This window comes from Hemitrygon akajei, chromosome 2, assembly GCF_048418815.1.
Source record: "Hemitrygon akajei chromosome 2, sHemAka1.3, whole genome shotgun sequence".
NCBI lineage: Eukaryota > Metazoa > Chordata > Chondrichthyes > Myliobatiformes > Dasyatidae > Hemitrygon > Hemitrygon akajei.
Genome location: NC_133125.1, coordinates 160,092,796 through 160,119,192, shown reverse-complemented (window position 1 = coordinate 160,119,192; position 26,397 = coordinate 160,092,796). Strand labels below are relative to the sequence as shown.

The window sequence follows — 26,397 nt, the reverse complement described above, 5'->3', positions numbered from 1 at the left end:
CTCTCCAAAGCCTCCACATCCTTCCTACAACTGGGCAAACAGAACTGCACACAATATCTGTACAATGTCTGCAACTCTGCCAATACTCTTTTTTGTCATCAGAAAAGTTACCATCTAAATTTCCATCCAAGTCACTTCTGCATTACAAACAACAGAGGTCCCAGCACAGATACCTACAAAACACCACGAGTCACAGACCCCCACCCAGAATAACAACCATGCTGAAGAGCGTGGCCTCACTCTTCCCGTGGTCAACCCTGGTCTCCGATGCCAACTCAGACTGGTTGCAGATGCTCATCGATCTGTAATCTGACCAAATGTGGTTTCTCATTACCCATGCAAAGGTGCAGGGCCAGACAACAGACCTGGTGGGATGTAGAGGGATTGTCCAACCCAGCTAACACAGGTCTTAACAGACATCTTTAACATCTCTCTGAAACAGTTCACTGTCCCTGCAGGTTTCCAGGCAGCCACCATCATTTCAGTGTCCGAGAGAGACAGTAATTGGCCGAATTGATTACCACTCAGTGGCATTGACCTCAACAATCATGAAGTGCTTTGAGCAGCTGGTAATGGATCATATGAAATCCCACCTTCCAGCTACATTGGACCCTTCCCAGATCACCCACCACTCAAACCACTCATGTCAGAGAGTTAACCATAAAACACACACCTTCTCCTTTTGCCTTCCCCGAGTCAGCAGTTGGGTCCATTCTGTGAATCGTGAATCCCTCTGGTCTGTCTGCTGCATCCGGCGTGTCTGGAGAAAGCCACGTTTCCATAAAGCATACAATTGAGCCGACTCTCAGCTGCCTCTGATGCAGCAGTCTTGCCCTCAGATCCGTGATTTTGTTCTCCAGTGACGGCACATTTGCCAACAGGATGCCGGGTAGAGGAGGCCTCATCCCCCTGTGTTTCAGCCTGGCTTGGATTCCCCTCTCCGGCCTCACTTTCAGACATGGCGATGAGCCTTAAAGGCCCCACACCTGACTGGTCCGGGACCTTTTAAGTGTTATTAATGTTCCTGCCTCAAACACAATATACAGGTTGAGTAACCCTTCTCTGAAATGCTCGGGGCCAGAAGTGCTTCAGATTTTGGAATATATAATGAGATAGTTTAGTATCGCCATCATTTCCAACTCTGAATTTATGTGCTACCGGTAAGCAGACTTTGTCTTACACTTGTTCATCACACATCCGTACGTCACTGTAAAATTTGTTACATAACATTAATATAATGAAAATATAATGTGTGCAGGGTAACAAAAGCAGCCCAGCAGCATCAGAGAATACCTGAATCAGCTGCTGAACAACAAACAATGGCAGGATTTCAGTCTCCAGTTACAACGTCGTGTTTTCATAAAAACATTACAGCATACTGTATTTTATTTTTAAGATTTTAAGGTATAAAACAATCAGCATTATAAATTTGTTCTGGTGTTAGATTTTCATCAATAACAATCTTTGCAAACTTATCACTGAATTCCTCTGATCACAATATGCCTTTCATTGGGGATAGTCGCTTGGTTTTGTGCGTGATAGTTCATGTCTAACCAATATTTTGGAGTTTTTTGAGGAAGTTGGTCAGAAAGGTTCAGACACTTGGCTTTCAGGATGAGATAGTAAATTGATTAGACATTGGCTTTGTGGGAGAAGCCAGACAGTGGTTGCCTCTCTGACTGGAGGCCTGTGACTAGTGGAGTGTCACAGGATCAACACTGGGTCTGTTGTTTGTCATCAATATCACTGATCTGGATGATAGTGTGGTTAACAGGATCAGTAAATATGCAGGTGACACCAGGATTAGGAGTGCATGGTAGGGCACCGAGGAGTGTGGTAGAACAAAGGGATCTGGGAATACAGGTCCAGAATTCATTGAAAGAGGTGTCACAGTAAGAGAGGGTCATAAAGAAACCTTTGGGCACATTGGTCCTCTTAAATCAACATATTGAGTACAGGAGTGGGATGTTATGTTGAAGTTGTATACGAAATTGGTGAGGCCTAGTTTGGAGTACTGTGTGCAGTTTTGGTCACCTACCAACAGGAAAGATGGAAATAAGGTTGAAAGAATGCAGAGAAAATTTGCAAGGATGTTGGAGGACCTCAGTTACAAGGAAAGATTGAAAAGTTAGTCTGGAGGGAGATTTGACAGAGGTATACAAAATAATGGAGGGCATAGATAGGGTAAATACAAGCAGGTTTTTTCCACTGAGGCTGGGTGGATCAACAAATAGAGGTCATGGGTTAAGTTTCAAAGATCAAAGTTTCAAAATGCATTTATCATCAAAGAATGTAGAAATTATACAACATTGAGATTTGTATCAAGGCAGTCACAAAGCAAGGACCTCGAAAGAACCCAATTGAAGAAAATGAGACCAACTCCCCAGTGCCCAGAGAGAAAGGAGAAGCCTGGAGTAGGCCCAAAGCCTCGGTATTCACTTCATCATTTTAACGGGGTAAACAGCTGCAAAGTTCACAGACACCAAGCACAGCAACCAGGGGCAGTCTCACAGCCTTAGCATCGCAGAGAGAGAAACCCCCAGACTATCTGAGCCAGTGTTTCAATTCAAAGTTCAAAGTACATTTTATTATCAAAGTATGTATACATTATACAACCTTGAGATTCATCTCCTAACAGGCAGCCATGAAACAAAGAAACACAAACACTAACCCCATATATCTGAAAAAAGTCTGTCTAACACCCAATGGGCAGAGAATTTAAAAAAACACATGTCCATAAGAAAGTAAAAGAATAAATTAACCCAAATTAGGAGCCTTGAAAACACCGCCCAGTGATTCGATTCAGACCAGGATTTTGCTGCTGAAGAAGCTGTTCTCGACCTCTCCAATTTGTCACAGTGGTTAGAGCGATCCATCCTCATACCCGGTTAGTTGGACGGGCATCGGACTCCTCTGTCCCATCTTCTCCCCTCTGAACCATTCACTCCAACCAGCACGGCTCCAACTCCAAGTGCGTTGATCTTGCAGCGCACCAGCAGGGCACATCCCGTGAATTCACTTTGCCTTCACTCACTTCTTCATTGCTTGTGGTGGTAGTTTACCACAATTAATTTAAAATAAAATGTTATTAATAATGGTTTTAATCGAATTCCTTTGCTTTTGAACTAGCAGTGAGCTGTCTCATTCCTTCGGTAGTGCTATCTTAAACTGGAAAGGTGAAAGGTGAAAAGTTTAAGAGGAAACTTGTTCATTCAGAGGGTCGTGAGATTCTGCATCGAAGTGCCAGCACAAGTGGTGCATGAGAGGTCAATTTCAATGTTTAAGGGACGTTTAGATAGGTACATGGATGGGAGGGGTATGAGGGCTTTGGTCCAGGTGCAGGTCGATGGGAGTAGGCAGTTTAAATGGTTCGGTATAGACTAGATGGGACAAAGGGCCTGTTTCTGTGCTGTACTTTTCTATGACTCTGTAGGTCCTGGCAACATCCTTACGCCAGTCTCCCGTGCACACTTTCCAGCTGATGGCATCTCTCCTGTAGGAGGGTGACCAAAACTGCTTCACTACTGTAACAGGACTGGGAACCCAGACATTCAAACATCAAATTTCCCACTGACTTAGGAGATGCCAACAAGGATTTGTAATGAGGAAAGGTAGGCTGGTGATGGAGAAACTCAATTACAATGACAGTGGGAATCTTGAAGTTGGGTGTGGGGTGGGGGGGGTGGTTAGTGGTTGGTCTATGAGAGGGGTAATGTTGGAGGTTTAATAGGTGGAAGATCAGTCCTGTCAAATTTGTTAACATTCAGAACTGGAAGGGAAATTAGTAATGAATGGAAGGTATGCTTCATGGGTAAGTTTAATGTGGGGAGGTAGTGGGATAAAATCCAGACTGAGATAAAATTCCATGATGGGCAACAAGGACAAAGAGAAAGGAGAGAGGCTGATGAATACTCTGACCCACAAGTCTCCATGGAGACAGGAGACTGATGACACTGGGATCAGGAACAGAAAACAAGTTGCTGGAGAAACTCGGTGGGTCAGCAGCATCTGTGAAGGTAAAGGGGTTGCACACACAAAATGGTCCTGCCAAACGGTTTCGGCCTGAAACATCGACTCTGCTTTGTTCTGCCTGGCCTGCCGAGTTCCTCCAGCATTTTGTGTGTATTCCTCGGATTTCCAGCATCTGCAGATTTTCTCTTGTCTGAGGTAAAGGGGTTGTGAACATTTCAGGTTGAGACCTGATGCAGCTTGTTTTATTTTTACACAAACATTCACGGTTTGGTTCATATCGTTGAAAAACATCAGGGTGATGACCTGGTGGATAACTTTGGATTCCAGTTCATCTTCAAACAGTTCAGTGGGCAAGAGCTGAATCTATTTGTGATTAGTTAAACCAGTTTATCAGACAGGTGTTCAGGCCTGTTAATCTTGAGTGCATAGTGATGGAAGTTGTGCCAATGGGCAGAGTCTCAGGTGAATGAGTTATAGTTATAATGGGGAAAGGGGATTTGGTGATATGAAGAGGGTTTGATTCAACACCTCAGTAACTCCTGCAATGTGGACGATAAGGTTGGGAATGTGAAAGAGCATTTGTGAGGAAATTGAGAGAAATTCTTTTGCAGTAATGTGGGGTCTGAAGAGGGTGGGAATTTAGGTGGTGGGTGCAAAATAAGAAACCAGCTGTTCCATCCCCCTTTCTTGAGAGCAATTGGAAATGAACAAAAACCACTACAAGAGAGGTGTCCTTGGATCGTGTGCACTGCTCACCACTGGATGTCCTGGACAACCTCTCCCCTTATCTGTATTAAATATCCCAGCATTTGGACAGTTCAGCCTGTACCCTTGAGCTGTTCAGTTTCGATGTTGGAATAAGCCACTGCCTGATGCTGTGAGCAGCTGTTCCAGTCCTCGGCATCAGAACAGGATTCACAGTCAAACAGTGGAACCTCAGTGTTACAGCTGGGGTTGGTTTTTGTTAACACTGGCAACTTGATGTCCGTCTCAGCCCTTGAGATCATGAGAGAATACAGCAGAGAATATTGACAGTGGCTGTTGCCTTATCTACTGGACATGTCCAGAGGGAAGCTGCAGTCTATCTGTTTCCAAATGCACAGTCACTGGCTGAGGGTTTATCTAAGTTATCAAATGTAAAACAAATCCTGGTAGCAGCCACAAACTGTGTTTTGTGTCTCTCTGAGCTCCCCATTTGCTGCAGTGGTGAGTGAACTCCTGAACCTCCTTCAATCCAAAGCTCTGACGTCTGATCCATTTCAGAGTTGTTTGGGTTGCTTGATGTTTAGGACATGCAATATCATCACCAATCGAAACAACCTGAGTCAAGCTCTGTTACCAGGACATTTGTCCATTGATGCATGTGTTACATCATTCATATTGTTTGGTTATCAAATGTTGTACATTTCTTTTTATTTTTGAAAAGGTTCTAAGATGATCAGAATTTGGAGGAAGTTGAAAGCCGTTTGTGATGTTGTCCTCATCAATTGTTTCATCATTGCCTGGATCGTCAGCGATATGAGTTCTGGTATGTGGTCAAATAAACCTGTATGAAAGTGATGAACTCAGTTCTCTGCAGGGTGGTTGGAATGCATTGAGTATCTCAGTCAGTACATTGTCAGATGCTTTATCAGGACCACCAGCATCTGCAGTCCTCAGACCCACAACTGGGTGCAGGGAAACCTGCTGGAGGTTCAGACGGTAATGGCCAAACATCAACAGTTCAGAACCACCAGAAACACAGCACAGGCCAGTTGAACACATACAGGTCAGATAAATCACTGGAGAGCACATAGGTAAACCAGACTGAGTGATGGAACTTGGGTGATTCGGTGAGTTTCCAGTGAAATTGTGGGACAGCCGCATAACCAATTGTTGTGGATGTCAGGAGAGTCAAACCATGGACCATGTGGGATGTCTGGCTGCAGTGTCGTGCACTCCTCAAGGTGTGGCCATTGGAACACCAGAAGATGCAGCCAGTGCAGAATATTGACAGCAAGTGACCAGGATAGATTAGACTGCAGGGAATAATTCAGGTCTGGAATAACAGGTCAGCATGTTGTTATCCCACATCGGAGGCCATGCAGAGTCAGTTGGTTCAGTCATGTAGACAAAGTTAGCAAGTCTGGGCAGAGGTTGGTACATTTCCTGCCCTGTGGAGATAAGTGGAATAGTTTGGTTCTTTGCATCAACAGGCAGCTGTTATGGTCATTTACCTGATGAATTGTTACAGGTTTACTCATTTGAATTTGTTTTTAATTACAGGCCTTTCCATCGCGGGAATTGTCACTATCGTCTTGTCGATCGTACTGCCAATTGTGTTCATTTTAATACTGATGTGCCTGGTCATTAAAAAGGCTTTGGACGAAGGTATCTGTCATTGTATTTTCACTCTTGTTTATCTACTCCAGACACCCCTCCAAGTAATTTTAGACTCATTTTAATAAAAAGATAGAAAAGAAAAAAAGCTGAATAATCCTCACCTCCTCCGACCCCTCTGGATTCCTGTGACCTGTGGGATGAAATTGTCTGACATTTTTCCCAGTTATGAAATTCTGATTTACAGTGTCACCACACTGGAATGATTCTGGAGTCACCTCTGATCTGACTCCAGAGGGTCTTTAGAAAAAGTAGTCTGGAGAGGAACGTGTCTCAGCTCACTGGTGTTTGATCATGGTGTTGTCAAATTTCAGCATCATATCAGGTTGGTGTAAAGGATCCAATGATGGTGAGGTGAGTGAGTGAGTGTTTGGGGCCTTTCTCATCCTTGATACAGTTGGGTGTGGGAAGGCCTCTCCTTCAGGCTGCCAGGAATCTTGATTGGATATTTACATCAATTTTGTTTACAACAGCATCTTCTAATCAATGAATGCAAGGGAACACCACCTTCTCCCTCTTCCTCCCCAAGTTATAAACCATTCAAAATTCAAAATATTAACATTCCTTCCTCATGGCCGAATTTTTGCCAGTCCTGTCTAAGTTCACTTTGAGAATAACTTACCCACACAGACTATAGTTATCCAAGAACAGTACCAGTAGCTACTGGTGTTTGTAGTGTAAATGTTCTCTGCTGATTCACAGACAAATCACCAAATGAAGTCTGTCACCAAGAGACAGGAATCAGGAAAAGGGCAGATGACCCCAGGTTTGGTCAGGGAGTTGTGTATTAAAGAAGAGTTTAATGGATCAGGGAGGGATAGAGAGCTTTATTGGGGGTAAATTCAAGATAAGGAACAAGACAGCTCAAAGCACAAAGTGATGACAATCAGGTCGTCTCAGGTGGACAGGAGGAAAGGGATGCAGAAATAAAGAAACTTGTAGACTGAGAGAGACGGGGAGTGAAATGTAAAGTCAGAGGGGTCTGAAAGAACAGATCAGCATTTTAATATTGAGCCATTGTCTGAGGGAGAACCATGTGGGACAGTAAACTGGGTACATTACCATCACCAGGGAAGAGGTACTGAGCACATTGTCAGAGCTTCCATCTGCCAAGTCCCAGGTCAAGATGGACTTCATCCTGGCCTCTAAAAGAACAAGATAGAGATATACTTTATGAATTAGTATTAATTTTTTCAAGTTCTCTTGATTGGGAGAATGTTCCATTAGATATGAAATCCATTTTCCACTCCTCAGCCCTCTTCCCTAAGTGGTCAAATTCCCTCTGCAACCCACAATAACCTTCACTATCACCAACAACACCTAATTTAGTGTCATCCACAAACTTAATGATCAAGCCTTGTGCATTTGCATCCAAATCACTGATAAAAATATCAAATAACAGGAGTCACTACACTGATACCTGCATCACACCACAAGTTACCAGCTTCTATAATGGAAAATAATTTTCAACCACCGCCCTCTGCTTTCTACCTCAGAGCCAATTTTGAATCCCCCTAGAACCCCGAAGATTCATGTCAGGATCATGTCAAAATAGGTAACATTCATTGTCCTATCTACCCTTTTGGTTATCTCTTCAAAAAAACTCTGAATGATTCATCAACCATGACTTCCTGTACATAAAGCTATGATGTCTCCTCCTAATCAGATTTTGTCTAATGAAATCCTGGTGGATCCTATTGCTCAGAATTCCCTTCAGTCACTTCCCCACCACTGATGTCAGGCTGACCAGGCTGTAGTTCCCGGGCTTGTCCTTGCTGCCCCTCTTAAACAACAGACCAACACTCAGCATCACCATGGGAACAACAGAGGTTCCAGTGGGAGGCTCACCATCCCCCTGTCAGGGTAAACAGACTGGGAATATCTGTGGCTTTACCAGCATCACCCACATTCTCAGAACCAGTGTGGAGGAAGTGTTGCACGTTGAGAGATCTCCACTTATGGATGAGACACTAAGCCAGAGTCCCATCTGCCTTCTTTGGGAAGATGTAAATGATCCTTCAGTGTTATTTCTAAAAGAGCAAAGGATTTCTCCCCAGTATCGGAAAAATAATTCTGTTAACCAACATCATAAAGCCAGCTTTTACATGACTGTTTGTTCAGCCTTACTCAGTACAAACTGAGTCTCATTCCCTCCAACAGTGGCTGCACTTAAAGTACTTCACTGTCTGGACCAGAGACTGGTAAAAGATGTTGTGAGATTACAGGTTCTGTTTCTCACGTGGAGAAGTTCACTCTGCCCCCGCTCACAGGAGTTGGCTGAATTTTTCAGTTCCTGTGTGACGTCATTGAAATGATATGAAGAATGTAAAGAGCTGTCAGACACACTCCTGTTCCTGGCACGATGCAACATCAGACCCTGATATCTGAAATAAAGTCGCTGGTGACAATCAGTCTGATGTGCAGGTGTCAGTCAGCTGTCTGGGCATCAACCTGCCCTTCACAAGGAGACTTTCTCTCCTCGAATGTGCCCCTGACCAGATTGTGGATATCAGCCTGAGCTCCTCTGGCTAAATGAGTGGGAGAACTTTTGTGACAAAATGTGGAATCGAGTCAGAGGTTGAGAGTTTCAGAGACTTTCCAGTGAAATTGTGGGGTAACTCCATAACCAATTGTTGTGGAAGTTGGGAAAATCAAACCCTGGATCATGTGGGTCAGTGTAGTGCACTCCCAGAGGAGTGGACATTGCAACACCAGAAGGAGCAGCTGGTGCAGAATATTGGCAGGAGGTGACCTGGAAAGATTGGACTGGAGACCTCTGAGGACAACTGATCAGGACTCGTGAATTGTCTGTTCTGGGTTTCCCACCGTACAGGACATGCAGTCGATAAGACTGGGCAGAGGTTGGCACCTGCCCGTCCCTGCAGGATGAAAGTGGAACAGTTTGGTTGTTTGCAACATTGTGCAGCTGTTGTGGTCATTTCTCTGGGGAATTGTTACATGTTTTCTTATTTGAATTTATTTTCACTTGCAGGTTATTCCATCAAGGACACTTTAATTGAAGCCTTGCGGTTCATTGGCCTGATGTTCCCATTGGTGAATGTTCTGCTTCTGTTTTACTTGATCTACAAGAAGATTTTTGATGAAGGTGTGTGACTTTGTGTAATTTACCTTTGTGTATAAGCTCCAGTCGTCTCTCCGAGTAATTTGTGACTAATAAAGACATTAATGAAGTGGAAAACTTGAAAAATCACCCCACTTCCCCCACAGAACCCCCCCCCCCCCCGACACACTGTCTGGTGTTTGACACGTGGTGTTGTTCAACTTCAAAATGAAATCAGCTGAGGAATGAGGGACAGAATCCCCTTTATCCCAGTGATGGTGAGGTGTTTGCATGATAGGTATCCCTCTGACCCTCGATAGAATTCAGTGTTGGGAGGCCTCTCACCGATCTTTCCTGGATATTTGCAATAGTTTTGTTTTCAACAGCACCTTCCAGACAGTCAGCACAAGGGAACAAATTCCCCCTCTTCCTCTCCAAGTTGTAAACTATCCAGGGTTCAAAATATTGACATTCCTTCCTAATTCAAGCAAGGCCTGGCTAAGTTCACTTTGAGATCTACTTCATCATACAGGCTAAAGTTGTCCAAGAGTAGAATCAATGTTTGTACGGTAAACATTTCCGGCTGTTTCACAGGCAAATGACCAAATGAAGTCTGTCACCAAGCCAAGTAAAGCAAGATGAGGGCAGATGACCCCAGGCTTGGTCAGACAGTGGAGTATCAGAGAAAAGCTTGAAGGACTAAGCAAAGGTGGTGAGCTTTAGTGGGTTAAATTCAGAGGTAAAGAACAATTTGCTGAAAACACAAAGATCAAGCTTGCTGAGAAGGAGGGGATTAGAACAGAAATATAAAGGTTTATAGACTGCAGAGAGGAAGGGGGGAAGTGAGTTGGAAAGTCAAAGAGATTTCTGAAAGTATTGATGAGCATTGAGCTGTAATCTGAGTGAGAGCCAGTGTAGAGCAACAAATCTGAGAAAATGACAATCACCAGGGAAGAAATACTGAGTCAATTGTTGGAGCTGCCATCTGACAAGTTGGATATCCAAATGGACCTCATCCTGGGGTCTGAAAGAGGCAGCTAATGACATACTTCATGCAGCAATTTAAATGTTCTCACTATTCTGAAAAGTGCCCATTAAATTGGACAACAGCAAACGTGATTGCTTTATACAAAGATAGCAAGAAACGGCAGGAGAGTATGGGTGAGGGTGATGTGTGGATGTGAAACTTGAAAAGGAGATGGGGTAGAATATAGAGACAGATGAATCTGGAGACAGATACAATTTTCAGTACTGGAGTGATGGGTAACATTTCGAAGGGTTGATCCTGTGGGCAGATTGAAGGAGCAGAGACAGATGTATGATCTCGATCACAACCATCATGGCATCCTGATAACTTGCTGCAAAAGTTAAAGGATGGAACTAAGGGATTATTTTTACATTCAGTATAATCTTTCAACACGTCTACATAAAATGTTCCAGCATGTGGACTGTTCAGCCTGCACCCTCGTGGAGTTCAGTTTTCAACTTGAACCAGAACACTGTCCGATGCCATTGAACAGCTGGAAACAGTGATGTTGTGATTCTCTGCATCAGAACAGGCTGTACTGTCAGACATGGAACTCAGTCACTGGCAAAATGTTTAATTGCAGTCCTCCAGGTCACTGGGATAATTCAGCAGAACTGATTTACAGTGGCCTGATATCCCATCTACTGGATGTACACATGGACAAACTACAGAGTACCTGTCATTTCCACTTGTGATGCCTGTGGGTCAGTAAGTTATCAAATGTAGTGTTTCCAGAGGGAACCAGAAGATGCTTTTGGTCCCTCCCTGGTCTCTCCACTTGTTGCCAGTGTGTGAGAGCTCTCTGAACCTCCTTCAGTCCAATGCTTGAATGTCTGGTCCAGTTCTGAGCTGGTTGATTGTCTCATGTTAGGACACTGAATATCACAATGAACCTGACCAAGCCCAGGTTCATCTCTGTTCACTGCAGCACTTCATTGATGCAAGTTTTGAATAAGTTGTGTAGATTGTAACTCAGGGGGATTACTACCATCAGGGAGGAGGCACAGGAGCCTGAAGACACACATTCAATGATTTAGGAACAGCTTCTTCCCCTCTGTCATCAGATTTCTAAATGGTCTGTGAACCCATGAAGACGACCTCACTATTTTTGCTCTCTTTTTCACAACTATATATCTCAGTGTAATTTATAGTCTATTTCATTTATTGCTCTGTACTGTTGCCACAAAACAACAAATTTCATGACATATGTCAGTGATGATTAACCTGAGTCTGAATTCTGATTCTGAGAATTTCAAACAGTTTTTATTTCTTTTTTTAGGTTGGGTGTTCTTCCAAACTAGTACTTTTAACCTGATATTCTTACTTGCCATTTCTGTCAGCACTTCGATTCCAGGTAAGTGCTCGAACATAATACTGTATTTACATGAAATGATGTACTTGGTACTGAGCAGAGGGATAGAATGAAGTGTCTCTGTCAGAACATTGTGAGCTGCTTCACCTGGACCACAAACACATACAGTCCTTGGCCCCACAGCTGAGGACTGGGAAACTGCTGGAGGTTTAAAATATCTGAATGTCCATTTTAGTTTAAATCTCTGTTCAGAACAACTGGCCGCACAAAATTTCAGACAATTATAGACAAATTATGGAAAGTCAGAGTTTATTTCTGAACATAATCTCAGGACATGTCATTCCTTTCTGGACTCGGTATTGAATTCAGTAACATTAGGTAACTTGCTTTCTCTGTTTATCTTTGTCAGAACCAGCCAGATAGATGATATAGATGACAATCAATGGACCCAACACCAGTCCCTCGGCCCTCTACTGGTCACAGGCCTCCAGTCAGACAGGCAATGATCTACTACCTGTAGTCTGTATAGAGTCCATGAAGTTGATCCCATTTTGCCTTGCTTCTATAGCCTCTGTGTCTATCTGCTGAGTAAATACAGATGTAAAAAATGCATTTAAGATCTCCTCGATCACTTTTGGCTCCACACATGTATTACTATTCTGATCTTCCAGAGGACCAGTTTTGTCACTTGAAACCCTTTTGCTCTTAACATATCTGTAGGGTCCCTCAGGATTATCCTTCACCTCATCTGCTAAAGCAACCTCAAGTCTTTTCACCCTCCTGATTTCTTTCTTAACTGTTCTGTAATTTCTTATACTCCATGAGCACCTCATTTGTTCCTACCTGCCTGTACCTGCAATGTACCTCTTTCTTTTTCTTAAACAAGGCCTCAATATCTCTTCAAAACCAAAATTCCCCACACCTGTTATTTTTACATTTTATTCAGACAGGCACACACAAGCTTTGTATTCTCACAATTTTATTTTTGAAGGCTTCCCACTTACCAAGTGCATATTTGCCAGAAAAAATCCTGTCTGAATCCACACTTACTAGATCTTCTCCTGTACCATTAAAATTGGCCTTTCTCCAATTTAGAATCTTAACCTGCAGACCAGACCTATCTTCTTGCAGATTTTCTTCAAAACTAATGGGATTGTGATTACGAGGTGCAAAGTGTTCTACATACACTTCTGTCACCTTTCCTATCTCATTCCCTAACAGCAGATCAAGTATCACACACTCTTTTGTTGGGACTTCTAATACTGATTAAGAAAATTTCCTGGACCCATTTGACAAACTCTATCCAGTATGGTCCCTTGACACTATGGGAGTCCGATTCAATATATTGAAAGCTAAAATCAGCAACTATAACAACCTTATATTTCTTGCAACACTCTGCGATCTCTCCATAAATTTGATCCTCTAAATCCCATGGACTTTCACCACGTGTCCCATCATGGCCGACGTGAGAAGAACCCTGTGCAGGGTCGACCCACGGAAGGCTGCTGGACCAGACCACATTCCTGGTAGAGTGCTCAGAGGATGTGCAGACCAGCTAGCAGATGTTCTCACTGACATCTTCAACATCTCCCTGAGCAGTGCCACCATTCCAACGTGCTACTAGGCCGCCACCATCGTCCCTGTGCCGAAGAAGTCTTCAGTGTCCTACCGTCCCGTTGCACTCACATCCATCATCATGAAGTGTTTCGAGAGGCTCGTCATGAGGCATATCAAGACCCTGCTGCCCCCTGCAGTTTGCGTATCGTCCCAACCGCTCAACTGATGACGCCATTGCCACCACCCTCCACCTGGCCCTAACCCACTGGACAAAAAAGACACATACGTTCGGATGCTGTTCATAGACTTTAGTTCAGCATTCAACACAATCATTCCTCAGAAACTGATTGGAAAGCTGAGCCTACTGGGCCTGAACACCTCCCTCTGCAACTGGATCCTAGACTACCTGACTGGGAGACCTCAGTCAGTCCGGATTGGGAGCAGCATCTCCAACACCATCACACTGAGCACGGGGGTCCCCCAGGGCTGTGTGCTCAGTCCACTGCTGTTCACTCTGCTGACCCACGACTGTGCTGCAACACACAGCTCGAACCATATCACCAAGTTCGCCGATGACACGACTGTGGTGGGTCTCATCAGCAAGAACGACGAGTCAGCTTACAGAGAGGAGGTGCAGCGGCTAACAGACTGGTGCAGAGCCAACAACATGTCTCTTAATGTGAACAAAACAAAAGAGATGGTTGTTGGCTTCAGGAGGGCACAGAACAACCATTCCCCGCTGAACATCGACGGCTTCTCGGTAGAGATCGTAAAGAGCACCAAACTTCTTGGTGTTCACCTGATGGAGAATCTCACCTAGTCCCTCAACACCGGCTCCATAGCAAAGAAAGCCCAGCAGCGTCTCTACTTTCTGCGAAGGCTGAGGAAAGTCCATCTTCCACCCCCCATTCCTCATCACATTCTACAGGGGTTGTATTGAGAGCATCCTGAGCAGCTGCATCACTGCCTGGTTCGGAAATTGCACCATCTCGGATCACAAGACCCTGCAGCGGATAGTGAGGTCAGCTGAGAAGATCATCGGGGTCTCTCTTCCCGCCATCATGGACATTTACACTACACGCTGCATCCACAAAGGAAACGGCATTATGAAGGACCCCATGCACCCCTCATACAATCTCTTCTCCCTCCTGCCATCTGGGAAAAGGCTCCAAAGCATTTGGGCTCTCACGTCCAGACTATGTAACAGTTTCTTCCCCCCCAGCTATCAGACTCCTCAATACCCGAAGCCTGGACTGACACCTTGCCCTACTGTCCTGTTTACTATTTATTGTAAATACCTGCACTGTTTTTGTGCACTTTACGCAGTCCAGTGTAGGTCTGTAGTCTAGTGTAGCTTTCTCTGTGTTGTTTTTTTTTACGTAGTTCAGTCTAGTTTTTTGTACTGTGTCATGTAACACCATGGTCCTGAAAAATGTTGTCTCATTTTTACTATGCACTGTACCAGCAGTTATGGTCGAAATGACAATAAAAGTGACTTGACTTGACGTGACTTTCGTATAATCTGTAATGTGCCCCATTAACGTGTTCACACTTTTCTTATTCCTCAGTTCCACCATAATGCCTCACTAGATGAGTTCTCCAGTCTGGCCTGGCTGAACACTGCTGGGATATTATCCTTGAATAGTAAAATATCCCCTCCTCCTTTAATCCCTCCCACTCTGTTGTGTCTAAAACAACGGAACCCCAGAATATTGAGCTGCCAGTCCTGCCCCTCCTGCAACCAAGTCTCCCTAATGGCTACAATACCATATTCCCAGGTGTTGATCCATGCTGTGAGCTCATCTGCCTTTCCTATGATACTTCTTGCATTGAAGTATACACAGTTCAGGACATCAGTCACACAATGCTCAACCTTTTGATTCCCGTCTGTCCCCACAACCTCTCCACTATCTGTTCTGACACTCTGGTTCCCATCCAGATGCAACTCCAGTTTAACAACTCCTCCCCATACCCCGTGCAGCACTCGAAAACTTTCCCACTCGGATATCAGTCCCCCTCCAGTTTAGGTGCAAACTGCGACTTCTGTACAGGTCCCATTTTCCCTGGAAGAGAGTCCAATGTTCCAAGAATCTGACACCCTCCCTTCTACACCAACTCCTTAGCCATGTGTTAAACTGTATAATTTACCTATTTCTGGCCTCACTCGCACGTGGCCTGAGTAGCAATCCTGAGATCACAACCTGGAAGTTCTGCTTCAACTTAGCACCGAACACCTGAACTCACTTTACAGAATCTCGTCACACTTCCTACCTACACGGACCACAACTTCTGGCTGTTCACCCTCCTACTTAAGAATGCTGAAGACTTAATCCAAAATGTCCTGGACCCAGGCACCCAGGAGGCAGCATAACATCTGGAAATCGCATTCTTGTCCACAGAACCTCCTTTCTGTTCTCTAATGAATGAATCCCCTGTCACCACAGTTCACCCCTTCTTCCCCCTTCCCTCCTGAGTTACAGAGCCAGACTCAGTGCCAGAGACCTGACCGCTGTGACTTTCCTCTGCTAGGTCATCCTCCCCTAACAGTATCCAAGTGGTGTACCTGTTGTTGATGGGGATGGCCACAGTGGTACTCTGCACTGGCTGTTTAATCCCTTTCCCTGTCCTGACTGTCACCCAATTTCTCGTGTTCTCTACCTTGGGTGTAACTACTTCTCGATATGTCCTATCTATCAACCCCTCAGCTTCCCGAATGATCTGGAGTTCTTCCAGTTCCAGCTCCAAATCCTTAACACAGAGTGTGTGAAGCTGTAGCTGGAAGCATTTCTCACAGGTGTAGTTGTCAGGGACACTGGAGATCTCCCTGCCTTCCCGCGTCCCGCAAGAGGAGCATTCCACTATCCTGCCTGGCATCTCTACTGTTCCTAACTGAGCAACCATAAAGAAGGAAAAACAATAAAATGTGTGTGGGGGGGGGGGGGTAGTGGAACTCTACCTGCAGCTTTGTTTTTGCTGTCTTTGACTGAAAACTCTCCTCACTGAAGCCTTGAAGAGCTAAAGCCTCAAAATCTCCACTCTAACTCTGACCACTCCAATGATGGCTGCTCCACTAGCCACTGCCTCACTCTAATTTGTTCATGCCAATCAATCCTGAATTCTGGTTGGACACTGCCCAAAGCACCAAACTGCCACAAGTCACTGCATTTTCTGCACAATGGGCGAACTGGAGTGAACCATGTCTTCTCAAGCGTCCAATCTCTCCAATAGAGCGCTGTTCAAACAAATATCTAAAGGTCATTCTCCCTTTTCTGACAGTGTCTAGGACCTGCAATATTAACTCTGTTTCACCTTCCACAGATGCTACACAAACTGCTGTGTGATTCCAACATTTGTATTTATTATTAAGCACAGAGCTAACAGATTCCAAATAGTGAATATCTAAAAGCACTAGTGATCCAATACCCATGGGGAGCAGAGTTTCTAATTATTGATTAATATAATGTAATGAACGGATATTGAAATTTGTCAAAACTGGAGGAAAAGCAAGTTCCAATGAGGAAATTTGGACTGTACAATAGGATATCGATAGATTCAATGAGTGGGTGATAACTCAGCACATGGAGTTTAACACAGGAAAGTGTGAGGTGGGACCCTTGAGTAAGAGGAATCAGACTGTAATGTCAATGGAGAGGAATTGTAAATGACTGAATTGCAGGGGGATCAAGATGTTCTTGTAAATGAATCACAAAAGATTTGGTGCAGCAAGTAATTAGGAACAGGAGTGACATATAAATGTTAATTGCAAGGGATTTGGAGTTTAGAAATGAGGAAGTACTGTTACAGTTGTGCAGAGTGTTGGGGAGTCCATTTGATCTGTGCAGATCCCCTTGTTTAAACACAACTGTGCTGACACTGCAGGGAGTCCAAAAGTGATCCATAAGGGGATCATTGGGATGAGTGATCCAGGGTTGAGTGGCTTTTCACACCACAAGCAGTTGGGAAGTATTTAAAGAGATGGATAAATATTTGAAAGATTGGGGAATTCAGGATTGTGTGGGACTGGGACAAAAGAGGAGATGGATAAATATTTGAAAGATTGGGGAATTCAGGATTGTGTGGGACTGGGACAGAAGAGGAGATGGGTAAATATTTGAAAGATTGGGGAATTCAGGATTGTGTGGGACTGGGACAGAAGAGGAGATGGATAAATATTTGACAGATTGGGGAATTCGGGATTGTGTGACACTGGGACAGAAGAGGAGATGGATAAATATTTGAAAGATTGGGGAATTCGGGATTGTGTGGGACTGGGACAGAAGAGGAGATGGATAAATATTTGAAAGATTGGGGAATTCGGGATTGTGTGGGACTGGGACAGAAGAGGAGATGGATAAATATTTGACAGATTGGGGAATTCGGGATTGTGTGGGACTGGGACAGAAGAGGAGATGGATAAATATTTGAAAGATTGGGGAATTCGGGATTGTGTGGGACTGGGACAGAAGAGGAGATGGGGCCTGAGGCAGATCAGCTCCAATTGTATTGAATGGTGGATCAGGTTTAAGGAGCTGATGGCCGACTCCCCTCTTATTTTCTTGTGTTTAATCATCATCATCGAGATGGCGGCGCGATGCAGTGTGCAGCGGCCTCTCCAGAGTTGATATCTGTTATTTGTCAAGCGGGGTGTCGTGCACAATCCTAATCTGATGAAAAATGGATGTGGGAACATGGAGGAACATCTGGAAATCTCTAGGAAGGCCTTTCTCGGTGCTGCTGTTGTTGTGAGGTCCAGGTCTCTGCTGGAAAGGACAGGCCCCCCAGTCCTCGGGGTCACATTGCCGGTGGCGGGGGCATCATAGTGCGCTCGGCAGAGGATGGTGCTCAGAGAGGCTGTGCCGGAGGGGATGGTTGGAGGCTCGGAGGTTCGATGGACTCGGAGTCCGCTGCAGTTGGGGTGCTTTCCCTGTGTGCTGCGTCTGCCAGGCTGAGTCCGGCGAGGCGAGGCGGCGCAGTGAAAGTCCATAGCGGGGGTATTCCCTTCTGCCGCCTGTGTGGGATGATGAGTCTATTGGGACCCTGAGGACTTGTGGAAACTGTACTGTGGATTTTTTTGAACTTATAGTCTTTTAACATCTTTGGACTATTTTTACTGTGTCCATGGTCTGTTTTTTTATCAATTATAGTATTGTTTGCACTGTTGTAACTATGTGGTTTGTGTAGATCTTGTAGCTTTAGTTTTTGGTTTGTTGGGTAGTAGAGTTGGTCTCCTGACTTGGTGTATCTGGGTAGTCTTATTTTGTCTGGTGGGTTTGGAGCTCCTTTCTGGGGATCGCGCTAAGATGGTAGCGCGATATCAATACGCAGCAGCCTCTCCTACCTGGATTTGGGGATTGCCAAACGTTATGTGGATTTTCTGGCATAGTCTGTTTTGTCGTGTGCTTTTGTGATATCATTCTGGAGTAACGTTGTTTCATGTTTTAGCTGCATTGCAGTTGTGGTTTCTAAATGACAATAAATCGAAATTCAATTCAATTCAATTTAATTCAATGTTTATTATCTTCTTGCAAAAGAACAATGTATTGTGGTCCTGAACACAAGAGATTCTGCAGATACTGGAAATCCAGAGAAACACACACAAAATGCAGGAGGAACTCAGGAGGTCTGACACCATCTATGGAAAGGAATAAAGAGTTGATGTTTCGGGCTACCCTTCATCAGGACCAGAAAGAAAGGGGAAAGAGCCAGAATAGGAATGTGGGGGAAGGGGAAAGAGTACAAGGTGAAAGGTGAAGCCATGTGGAGGGGGAGGTAGGTGGGTGGGGGAGGGGTGAAGTGAGAAGCTGGGAGGTAATAGGTGCAAAAGGCAAATGGCTGACAAATGAATCCAATAGGACAGGAGAGTGGCCCATGAGAGGAAGGGATGGAGGAGGGGCAGGGGCTTCTGATAGTGAACTCATCAAATTGTGGATATCTCAACACCAGAAGGAGCACCCAGTGCAGAATATTGGCAGCAGGTAACAGGGAAATACTGACTGAGGAAGAGAGAGTGAGTCAGTCTATTCATGGCCGGTGTAACAAATCAGTGGCTTGTTCACCCAGCACAGCCGGTAGAGTCAGTCGGTGCAGACCAGAAGTCAAGGTTGACAAGACTGGGCAGTGATGAGCACATCTCTTCCCTGCAGGAGATAAGGGGAACAAATTGGTTGTGGCAACAATTGGCAGCTCTCCTGCACATTTTTCTGGTGCATTGTTGCATGTTTGCTGATTTGAATGTATTTGTAATTGCAGGTTTTTACAGCGAGGACACTGTCACATTTGCTGCGTCAATCACAATGGTGGTGTTGCTTCTGGTGACTTTTATTTCATTTGTGATTCTTTGGTGGAAAGCACTTTGGTATGTAGGTAAGCGTTATTGTCTACACTTGTATTTAAACTTCAGGCATCTCTCCAAGGAAATTGCAGTTAATTTTAAAAGAAAAATCACCCTCACCACCACTCTGGGTCCCTGAGACATGAGGGATGAAATTACCATGTATTTATGCCCAGTTGTGGAGTGGTGTTTCACAGTGACACCACTGCTGGAACGATTCCGGAGTCACCTCTGACCTGGTGTCAGAGATGGTACTTGAGGGTAAAATGTCTCAACTCAATTGTGTTACACACATTATGTTGTCAAAGGTGCTGTGACTCGTGTTGTAGAGGTGAGTAGTGAGGGACCACTCCTCACTGCACACACGTGGCTCCTCCATGGAGAGAGGTAGGAGCACCAAGTTTCTGAGAGTGCACATAATTGATGATCTTAACTAGTCCCTCAACACCACCTCTTTGGATAAGAAAGCAGAGCAGCATCTCCATTCCCTGAGGAGATTGTGGCTAACCCCCATCCCCATCCCCCATGATAACCAGTTTTTACAGGACCCAATCGAGAGTGTCCTGACCGGCTGCATCTCTGTCTGGTACGGGAATTGCAAGGCATCTGATCACAAACCCAACAAAGGATCACAAGTGTTGCTGAGAGGATCACTGGGGTCTCTCTCTCACCCAGTAGATATATTTATCAGGAGTGTTACATACACGGGGCACTTAGCATTGTCAGTGATCCCTCCCATCTATCCAGTAATCTTTTTGATCCCCTACCATCAGGCAGGAGGTACTGTAGCATTAGGACAAGAACTGTTGGGATGAGAAACAGTTTCTTCCCTCCAGGATGTAAAACTATTGAACTTCATGCCACCACCCAGGTCTCATCGTGTATGGAGCACCAGTAGTGTTATACTGTTTACTTTTCAGTTGTATTATATATGCACCTTGTTATTGGTTAATTTATTTGTGGTGATATTACTCTGTGTTATGCACGTGAGTTACATGTCCTGTGTTGTGAACATTAATCCAGAGGAAAGTGGTCTCATTTGATGGTATACATGTATACGGTTGAATGACAATAACTTGAAAGTTGCTCATTAATCCTGATGAAGGGGAGGTGAGAGAGTGGTAAAGCCCCTCCTCATGACATGGATTTTAGCAAAGTTTTGTTAAAGTTCCTCATGGCGTACTCAAGAAACTAAATGTCCACGGGATCCAAGAAAAGATGGTTTTGGAATAAAAATTGGTTCAGAGGGAGGAAGCAAAGAGTGAGGATCAATGGGAGTTTCAGTGTCTAGAGGGCCATGTGTGGTGAGTTAAGCAGGGCTCAGTAATAGATCCCTTGTTGTTTAAGGTTCATGTCAATGATTTGAACTTGAATTGAGGAACACGATCAGGAAGGTTCCTGTTGATCACAATATCAGCAGTTTGGTTGACAGTGAAGAAGAAAGGTCTGGGTCACAGGAAGATATCACCGGTCTCCTTGGATACACAAACGAGGAAATGGAATTCAGTCTGGAAATGTTTACAGCAGTGCTTTTGGAGAGGGCAAACTAGGCAAAGGAACAAACAGTAAACAGAAGACTAAGGCATGGAGAGGAACTGACAACTCTCAATGTTCATGGGCACAGATCCCAGAAAGACGGGTTGCTAGGTTACCTGGTTTCTGTCAATTGCAGTAGCATAAGTGTGGTAGACTTGATGTGGATGTGGAGAGAAATGGTTTCAAGGGGAAGTAATCAGGAATGGACAGTTGAGTGAACTAGCATAGATGGGCTGAATGGCCTCCTTCCATGTGGTAAGGAAAGTGGGGTCTTGCCTTTTGTTTTGTGCACAGAGCTGGTGATGGGAGATGTGAAAGGGTGAGGAACAATACCTGAGGACAGGGAACTATTAGCAATGGCATTAACATTGGAACCAGGAGAGGAGGTTGGTGATGAACAGGATCTAACAGAAGGAGGGTTGAGCATGAAAAAGAAATGGATAGAATCCAGACTCAATGCAATTTCAACACCAGGGCATCGAGGGACATTTGGGAGGGTTGGTCCAGTGGGCAAAGGGAAGTAGGGAAACTACAGGGGCAGATGAACAGTCTGAATCCCAGCCATTCATGGGTTCAGTGCACATTGTTAGAATATTTCAGCATGGTGAATTGTGGAAACAGTGGTGAATTAGGGGTTCTCTTTGCATTTCTGCATAGTCTTTGAATAAACAATTGGTGAAGGAGAGCAGGACCTGATGATGCTGAATAGGGTGCAGCCAGATCTGATGATGGGCGTTTAAAGTTATTTTTCACTGAGGACACACCCACACTTGCATCTCTCATTTGAGGGAGTGCAGATGGAGGCTCCACCACAGCAGACACTCAGATGAGGGAGTAATGTAGGTTTTCACAAATAAAATGAAGTGAGACGTTTTAAGTTTAATGAAAGCCATAACACATTCTATTGAACTCCCAAACCAACACAGAAAAACGTGCTAAAACCCTTTACATAATAATGTCATCTCGTCAGATCAGCCTCTTAAAGTGAAACCCCAACTCAATGACGATGGTTCTGAATTATATACATTTCTGCCAATCACATTACCCTACACAGGCCCCTCTGGAATTAACTAAAACCAGCATTGTGAGCCTGTCTGAAGCTCGGATCAGCAGCCCGGCTCGGGTCCTGTGCTCGTCCAGAGGTGATGGCAGGGGCATGGCAGTGGAATACTCCAAATCTCGGTGGGCTGGTTTAAGGCGATCTTCTGAAATATGTTCAGGTTTATCCCTCTTATCAATGATAAAAGTCTTTTCCCTCCATTCCAAAACGCAGAATGGGCCATCGTAAGGGAGCCTAAGGAGATGTTGGTGTGCATCGTGGCGGACAAAAACAAACGAGGTGGAATGTAAAGGCACTTGGGAATCCTTGTGCAGAACATCCTAAAGTTTATCTTGCAGGTTGAGTCAGTGGTGAGGAAGACAAATGCAATGTTAACATTCATTTCAGGAGGACTAGAATACAAGAGCAGGGATGTGTTGCTGAGGCTTTATAAGGCACTGGTGAGGCCTCACCTTGAGTATTGTGAACAGTTTTGGGCTCCTCATCTAAGAAAAGATGTGCTGGCATTTGAGAGGGTTCAGAGGAGGTTCACAGGGAGGATTCCGGGAATGAAAGGGTTATCATATGAGAAACGTTTGATAGCTCTGGGCCTGTACTCGCTAGAATTCGGAAGGATTTTGAATTTTGAAAGGCCTAGACAGAGTAGATGTGGAAAGGATGTTTCCCATGTTGGGGAAGTCTAGAATAAGAGGGTACAACCCCAGAATAGAAGGACATCCATTTGAAACAGAGACGTGGAGAAATTTCTTTGGCCAGAAGATGGTAAATTTGTGGAATTTGTTAACACAGGCAGCTGTGGAGGCCAGGTCGTTGGTCGTATTTGAGGTGGAAATTGATAGTTTGTTGATTGGCCAAGGCATTAAAGGTTACGGGGAGAAGGTCAGGGAGTGGGACTGTGGAGGGGTAAAAAAGAATTAGCCATGATTGAATTGCAGAGCAGACTCGATGGGCCGACTAGCCTAACTTTGCTCCTATGTCTTATGGTCTTGTAGCCTTCTAAACAACAATTACTGAACCTGAGGAAATCTGCAGATGCTGGAAATTTAAACAACAGCACACACAAAATACTGGTGGAACACAGCAGGCCAGGCAGCATCTATAGGGAGAAGCACTGTCGACGTTTCAGGCCGAGACCCTTCATTACTGAACTCATCAGAGTGAATGAATTAAAAAATCTGGGTGAAGGAAAAGTGTCCCTTGGATATTATGGTGGACAATCCCTCAGACATGTATCACTGGTTACCGATGGACTTCCTGGACAACCACTATCCTTATCCATGTTAAATGTCCCAGCATTTGGACAGTTTAGTCTGCACTCACAATGAGTTCAGTTTTTTCTTGGACCAGAACACTGTTTGAAGCCTTGAGCATCTGGGTGTGGTGATGGTTCAGTCCTCAACAACAGAACAGGCTTCACAGTGGAACTTCAGTGCTGTAGCTGGGGCTGGGTATTGTCACCACAGGCAAGACCACATCAACTGAAACCTTCACCATCTCTAGAATAATACAAAGCTGATTTGCAGTGGATTGTTACCTCATCTGCTGGATCTGTACACAGGGAGACTGCAGTGTATCTGCCAATTCTGCATGTGCAGACCCTCGATAAGGGATTACAGAAGTTATCAAATATGTGTTTGTTTGCGTTTATCTGTTGTTTCCTGGATTCTCTGCTTGCTGCCAGTGTGAGAGAGATCCCTGGACTTTCTTCAGTCCGGTGTTCTGATTTCTGCTCCATTTCTGAACTGGTTGGGTTTCCATGTTTAAGAAGCCTGACTGACTCAGGGTCCATCTTCATTACCAAGAACACATTGTAAATTGATGCTTATGTGATATAATTTGTGTAGATCTGTTACAACGGCTTTCAAATTGATTAGCTTTCATTTATCCAAAGATGATGATAGATTTGGAAGATGGACATCCATCGGTAATGTTGGTTTTCTCATTGTCGTCGTCATTGCAACAATTTCCTGGATGGTGTTTAAAGGTATGTGCTGAAATATTATTCTGTATTTTTATGTAAATGATGAACTCGGTTCTCTGGAGTTTGGTTGGAATGAAGTGAGTATCTCAGTCAGGATGTTGTGAACTGCTTTACCAGGACCACCAGCACCTGAAGTCCTCAGTCCCACAGCTGAAGTCCTTTCCCATAGGGGGATCTGCTGGAGGTTTAGACTTTAATGACATTTCACTGATGCTCATGGAACTGAAGGCAAAATGTTGACCTGAGCAGACAGTTGCCTCAATGGGACAAGGCAGAGTGTGGGGATAATTTGCAGGAGATCACATGACCCATGTTGGGAGAATGTGACTAATGGTGTCCTGCAAGGATCTGTGATTTGCCCCTGACCTGGAAAGGGAAGGTTTGTTGATGCTTCATGATGGGATTTAAACTGGAGTTACAGGGAGATGGGAACTAGAGTGTCAGAACAGTCAGTGGAGAGGTTGTGGAGGCAGATGTTGGTAAGACTACAGATGAAGATCAAAAGATTGTGCATGGTGCAACTAGTGTCCTGAGCTGCAAATATTTCAATGCAAGAAGTATTGTACAAAAGGAGGATAAAGGTGTCCAGAGTTGTTCCACAGGGGTCTGTGTTGGGACCGATTCCGTTTATGATATATGTCAATAATTTGGATGATGGAATTGATGGCTTTGTTGCAAAGTTTGCAGATGATATGAAGACAGATGGATTGGCAGGTCGTTTTGAGCAAGTAGAGAGGATACAGAATGACTTAGACAGATTAGGAGAATGGGAAAGAAATGACAGATGGAATACAGTGTCAGGAACTGTATCGTCATGCTCTTTGTTGGAAGAAGGGAAAGGGTTGACTATTTTCTAAATGGAGAGAAAACACAAAACAATGAGGTGCAATGGGGCTTGAGAGTCCTTGTGCAGGATTCCCTAAAGGTTAATTAACAGGTTGAGTCTGTGGTGAGGAAGACAAATGCAATGTTAGCATTTATTTCAAGAGGACTAGAATAGAATCAGGTTTATTATCACTGGCATGTGACGTGAATTTGTTAACTTAGCAGCAGCAGTTCAATGCAATACATAATCTCACAGAGAGAAAAAAATTAAATAATAAATAAACAAATTTCACGTCACATGCCAGTGATAATAAACCTGATTCTGATTCTGAATAGAGATGAGGAGGAATTTCTTGAGCCAGAGGGTGGTAAATCTGTGGAATTCTTTGCCGGCCAAGTCTTTGTGTACGGCATATTTAAGGAAGAGGTTGATAGATTCTTGATTGTTTAGGGCATGAAGGGATACAGGGAAAAGGCAGAGATTGGGGCTGAGAGGAAAATTGGATCAGCCATGATGAAATGGCAGAGCAGACGCGATGGGCCAAATGCCTAATTCTGCTCCTATATCTTATGGTCTTATGGTCTGAATAAAAGGTCACGGGGAGATAGAGAGTCCTGCTGCTGCTTGAGGGTATCTGGGACTGGGAAACTTGGAACAGGAAATTTAATTGATGAACATTGGTTTGTTCCAGTGTTTTACAACTGGGAATCCCTTTTCCTGTGTGAAAAAAGAGTAACACACACTGTACAAATGTAACCGGTCACCCTCATGCCCCATCATTTCCATGTCAGAGACACGTGATGCCATTCCCTGTGCAACACTCCCCTCTAGTGGTAATGAGGGGTGACTGCATCATGTGTTTCTGGCCACCCCTGTAACAATTGGTTTCATACCGCAGCTCTGAACTGGGACACCTGCAGCTATTAATTACTGACCTTCATCCCTCAGGGCTCCCAAACACCCTGACAACAACCATTTATTCTGCCGGTGCTGATTTTCTTTCCCCTTCCCTCCATTCTTTCCTGTAACTCTGCTGATTCTCTCTGTTTTAGTTTTGCCATTTGAGTGAGTGTGGTGTAGATTTCCCAGATCTGTATCCGGATCCCGGGGGTTCTGGTCTCAATCCCCGTCCCCACAAAGCCTCCGTAACACTGGCCAAGTGGAGCTGTGTCATTTGTCAGCCATGAACTGTTCGAGGGAATAAATCACCTGCTCCTGGAATTAAAAACTGGATCTGCTGGGAATCCTCAGCAAGTAGCAGGTGAAGCACAGACAAGAAATAGGTTGCAGGGAAATGGGGGGGTGGTTGGGAATGGGGTTGATGAGATTTGCTCTGAGAACTGACAAAGTGTCAG

General features: G+C 44.4%; 1 protein-coding gene across 1 annotated transcript in view; it reads left to right on the top strand.

The window, feature by feature from the left end:
- The window catches only part of LOC140721225 (uncharacterized), a 96,855-nt gene extending 70,886 nt beyond the window's left edge, over positions 1-25,969 (top strand). The window contains exons 8-14 of the mRNA XM_073036083.1: positions 5,399-5,500; positions 6,238-6,342; positions 9,344-9,457; positions 11,719-11,793; positions 19,558-19,671; positions 24,127-24,219; positions 25,941-25,969. Coding sequence (XP_072892184.1) covers positions 5,399-5,500; positions 6,238-6,342; positions 9,344-9,457; positions 11,719-11,793; positions 19,558-19,671; positions 24,127-24,219; positions 25,941-25,969 — 632 coding nt within the window. The remainder of the gene's footprint in view (positions 1-5,398; positions 5,501-6,237; positions 6,343-9,343; positions 9,458-11,718; positions 11,794-19,557; positions 19,672-24,126; positions 24,220-25,940) is intronic.
- Positions 25,970-26,397: the final 428 nt, after the last annotated feature.